The sequence below is a fragment of the Penaeus vannamei genome, chromosome 14, assembly GCF_042767895.1.
Source record: "Penaeus vannamei isolate JL-2024 chromosome 14, ASM4276789v1, whole genome shotgun sequence".
Classification (NCBI taxonomy): domain Eukaryota; kingdom Metazoa; phylum Arthropoda; class Malacostraca; order Decapoda; family Penaeidae; genus Penaeus; species Penaeus vannamei.
In genome coordinates, this window is record NC_091562.1 from 40,849,352 (window position 1) to 40,854,351 (window position 5,000).

General features: G+C 36.0%; 1 protein-coding gene across 1 annotated transcript in view; it reads right to left on the minus strand.

Annotated features, from left to right (window-relative positions):
- Positions 1-5,000, minus strand: part of Ssl1 (general transcription factor IIH subunit 2 Ssl1) — an 8,115-nt gene that overhangs the window by 1,948 nt on the left and 1,167 nt on the right. Inside the window, exons 3-6 of the mRNA XM_027361627.2 lie at positions 4,536-4,664; positions 3,971-4,144; positions 1,775-2,019; positions 484-624 (exon numbers count right to left, since the gene is read on the minus strand). Coding sequence (XP_027217428.1) covers positions 484-624; positions 1,775-2,019; positions 3,971-4,144; positions 4,536-4,664 — 689 coding nt within the window. The remainder of the gene's footprint in view (positions 1-483; positions 625-1,774; positions 2,020-3,970; positions 4,145-4,535; positions 4,665-5,000) is intronic.

A 5,000-nucleotide genomic window follows, 5' to 3' on the forward strand; every position in this document is an offset into this window, starting at 1 on the left:
AGGATTATATTTCAGAACAGGTTGTATTACAGAAAATTGAATATTATGAAAAAACTTAAATTACACAAACAACAAAATGTTATTAATCATTATCATTACTGACACTGAGTTATGGACCACCTAGAGTGATGATATGGAGTCAGAGGAAAGAAAACAGACTTTTACCATCTACATTCAACATATCAAATGACAAATAAAGACATTGGAAAAAGGGGAAAAAAAAAAAAAAAATTGCTTAAGCAAAACAGAGATTGCAAAGCGTAAGCACACACCCCATGATAATAATGAGTGATGATGATTAAGAAAAAGCAAAAGCAGGACAAGACAGACTAAGTTGAAGAAGATTAAAAGAAGAAAAGAAAGGGAAAGAGATGAAATAGCAAAAAAAGTAAAAAAAAAAATAGAGCATAGAGCAACAACAACAACAACAATAAAAAAAAAGAAAAGAAAAGAGAGAGAGAGAGAGAGAGAGAGAAAACTCACCTGTATGATCGTGCCAAGTGGGGAGCTGTGACCAACATAAGCCCACAAACGCGGCACTCGGCAGGAAGATCACAATATTTGGCAGTGCACTGTGGACAGTAGTATCCACGGGTGTTCAGAGGAGGGAGATCATCAAGGTGACTATGTATGGAAAAAGAAAAAGGCAATAATGTGTTTTCTCTAGTGCGGAGGCTGAACATAGCATTTGTGTCAAATGGTAAAAACCTGGCAATAATCAATATAATATTTAGTGATTATCTGAAATGTTTTTAGTATCAAAGAAAGAGGGGGAAACAAATAGATATATCACTGATATAGGCATTCTTTCAGATGTCTGAGCCTCATAAATAATGATGCAATAATGTCTACAGTAACCTCTACATCCTATTCTAAACCATATGAAAAAAATTTATTCAAATATTTTTGCTAGAATTAGCTCTTTAAGATAAAAATACCAATAAAAGTGCACACACTGTAACAAGAACTATAGATACATCGAAACCTGGCTGACAAGATATAGATATTCAAAACAATATTGGTGTCACATCAATGAAACCAGATGCATTATGCACTGTAGTTTACTAAGTACACCATCTCCATGAAACAAATGAGCAGGGTAAACATTGGGCTCATTTAATTTTGAAATTTTATCTTAACCCACCATCACCAGGACAATGTTGTGCTCACTGTAGTAAAATGTCTCTGCAACTGCATAGCCACAAAGGAATCAATTAATAGATCTTGTGACCTCACCTGATTTCACTTTTCCAAATGTTCACAAGAAATGTTGTTGTTTTTTAAACTAACACTGTTAATATCAATGCTATTATTACAGACATTATAATTATTACAGATATTATTACAAACATTATAATTATCAGCGTACTACTGCCATTACTAAAAGCAATATAAGATACCAGAAAATATATTTGAAAATCAAGGATATGGGTAACCAGGTGAGACAGGTAGTACTCTTAGTTGGCTCACTAGTACATGTGACGTCATCTATGTGTATGATTTTATTATTCTCAATGCAGCATTCAGGCTGACTTTACTGACGTTTTAGACTGTTCCCAATAGTTATTTGAATACCTTGGCGGAATGACATTATTTTACTTCCTTCACCTGACTGCATATCAAACAGAAAAATAAATAACTTTTCTACCATATTATCATAACAATCATTATAACATCTTAATCATCAGAAAAGAGTATTATCTATTGCCAAATAATTGTATATGTTTTGGTGATAAAACTACACTTAAAGGACAGGAAATATGACACAACTCACCACATACAGAGTGCAGGCCTGGCATCAGTATTGACTTGGTGAGGAAAGCCAACCTTGATCAGGGTGTGGTCCATCTTGACAGATGCTGGTGGAGGCTCAAGGTGCTCAAAAATCAACTCCTTCAGGTGGAGGTCATTGATGGAGACGGAGAAAGACCCACCAGTGTCCTTGCTTATCATTTTACAGACGTGTAGCTCCGCAGAAATGCCAACTACTGATACACGTATGTTGGAATCTTTGACTTTCTGCGAAGGTTGCAATAAAGCATCATTACCATTGCAAATCATTTATAGTCACATTGGATATGCTCTTACAAAATACGGAAAAGTAACTGTAAAAAATGATAAGCCATAATTAACCCATTGGCGCCGGGTGTCACGTACGTACATGCCATGGCTGTTGTGGACCAAACGCCGGGGGCATCATGCCATGCCCATTCCCGCGCTACTGGCTCGTCGGACGGAGGTTGTTTTTCTCCAGTAGTAGCGGCTTCATTTATATGGTAAAGATTTTAGGCAATGGCACCTAAAGTGAAGGTAAACCTTCAAAATTTTAATATTACTATAAATTTTAGCAAAATAAAAGCTTTTAGGTGCTATATGTCGCTCGCAAACTACCGATCGAACCGGGTGCAAACAGGGGAAACTGCTGGTGCGCGCCAACAAGCCGGTGCGTACGTAAACTTCACAAAATTTTTACCCGTTGCTGATGGGTTAATACTCATTATTCAATAAATGAAGACAGTTTTAACAATACCTAAAATTGTAGTATATAACCACACTCAAACCATTGTATTTAGTTAAAAGAACTATACCACAGTATCCTTCCATATAATGTATACATAATGCCCACTTTGCATATCGTTTCACAGAATGTATCATGCACATGAAGTGACACATAACTGAATAGAAAAAAATAATGACTTATCAATATTCACATGTAAAACCTAAAGGAAAAAAATAGGAACCCCAAAATAAAAGACATATTCTGATAAACACACTTTCAAAGAAACCAGTAACACCAGAACACTTTCTCTCATACATTTTCACCTGGTCAACAAACCTATGCCCTGTTTAACCCTTCTGATATAGGGACTTTCTTTTTGGCATAATAGCAATAACTAAAAGTTAAAAAATTTCTTTTTGTCTTTACAAATTGTGTATCCTCCTACTGGGATATTAGGGCATCAACACCCTCAGGAATTCATTATGAAACCTGATCTTTTAGGGGGAATTCATATTTAGATGGTTAACATTACTTGTGATAATGTCTCTCAGTCATACATCCCCTGTGTTGTATGTAAAAAGGACATCAAACAAACCTCCAATTCAAATAAATTGTTTCAGTTCTTAATGCCAATTGTACAATTGTATACCAGCATATTTCACAAGTATTTAGAGCACTCCTATGGTAGCAAAAGTTAACCCCTTAGATACGCAAATCTTTCAGTTTGTCTATCTCCCTTGATAGTAAATGATTGCTTACTTTTCAAGTTTCACCAAATATATCAAATATATATTGCACAGAGGAACACTGAAGTGGAAAAAACTATCATAGTCATTCCTCATACAAGAGGGAAAATGGGTATAAGTTGCCTAAAGCATGTACATACAAATATAAGAGAATAGAAAAGAACAAAACATATATGAATATTAAACAGGCAGTACGATAATAGGAAGTATGACACATAATAATAACAGTATGCTTTGTGGAAGGGAAGTTGGAGAGAGGGCAAGATGGGACTCTGACTGAATGATATGTGCCATGCAGTATCAGAATTACTACTTCACACTCCATTCACAACATATGAATGGCTCAAGGAGAGAAGGGCCTACAAAATGGGGGTGTGGGCAGGCCATTGTGGGTGTGACTGAAGGAAACTTGTCAGACAAATACCAGTTTTACATTGGACTATGTTTCCTTCAAGTGTTCATGAGGCAGGGAATATTTGCCAGCTTTTGAAAGATTGCACATAGTGATGGTGAACAGGACTCTACAATGCAGAATACTAAAAAGGCCACTTTATGCAACTCTATGGGTAAAGACCTCTTGTTCCTTACAGTCATCTTTCTAAAGATGAAATAAAAGCCATCCCACAAAAAAAGAAGAAAAGGATTGCAGATATCATTACAATAAAATCTACCATACTCTCATTTCTGTTTGCAGATACAAAAAATAACATTTTAGCAGACTTACCTGTATGGTGGCCTCGATTTCTCCAGGGTCACATGTAGTCAGGGCAGCATAAATTATAAGAATTTCCCGGGACGTGTGTGGTGGAAGATGCCTCAAGGCTGACAGGGCAAATTCTAAAGAATTCTGCATCGATGGCTCTCCTCGACATGGAAGCTCATGAAGACGCTTAATACACTGTGAATATACGACACAAATTAACACACTGGTTGAGTTAGGGAGGTAAGAAGAATCAGAGAATGAGAGAGAAAGAAGAAGGAAAAAATGAGGACAATGTATGAGGGAGAGAGAGTGAGGCTGAAGTGTAAACTATATTTGTGGGATGTTCATTCTTCCATTTGGAAAATATTTAAACCATTTTCTTTTAACAGCCACAAGTAAAAATTACATGTCATAATTGTCATGTGATTTTGAGAATAATTTTTATAGAATAACAGAAAGAAAGGAAAAATCATATAAGGAGGAAAACAGAGAGCAAAAATAATGAGGGCTGAAAGGAAAAAAAACAAAAAAAAAACAGAACAAAAGAAAGGATGGCAGAATGAAAGAAAAAATACAATTTACTTACATCTAAGTGTCTTTGTGGGTTATTGCTTAGTTCACTATGTCTCTTAGCCAGTTTATTCTGAGTTGTAATAATACCCAGCTGGCTAATCGGATTTTGATCGTGGAACTCTCTGATAAACTCATCTAGTATCTGAAAAGTAAATACACTTTTAGAGGTAAGGCATGTGGAATTCCTCAAATCCCAGTAAAGAAATTACAATCAATTATGATTTAGTGTGTGTGTGTGTGGGGGGGGGGGGGGTGCATGCGTGCGTGTAAGTGTGTGTGAGTGTGAGTGTGTGCGAGTGTGAGTGAGTGAGTGCATGCGTGTTTGCATGTGCCTGTTTTGGCTATACATATGTAGGTGTAAGTATGCATATGTGGGTGTATATGTATGTGTTCATGAATGTATATCTGTGTATTATTTGGGTGTACCTCAACTTTCATGAATATATTTACAAATGTTGGGAATTACAAGACATGTAAT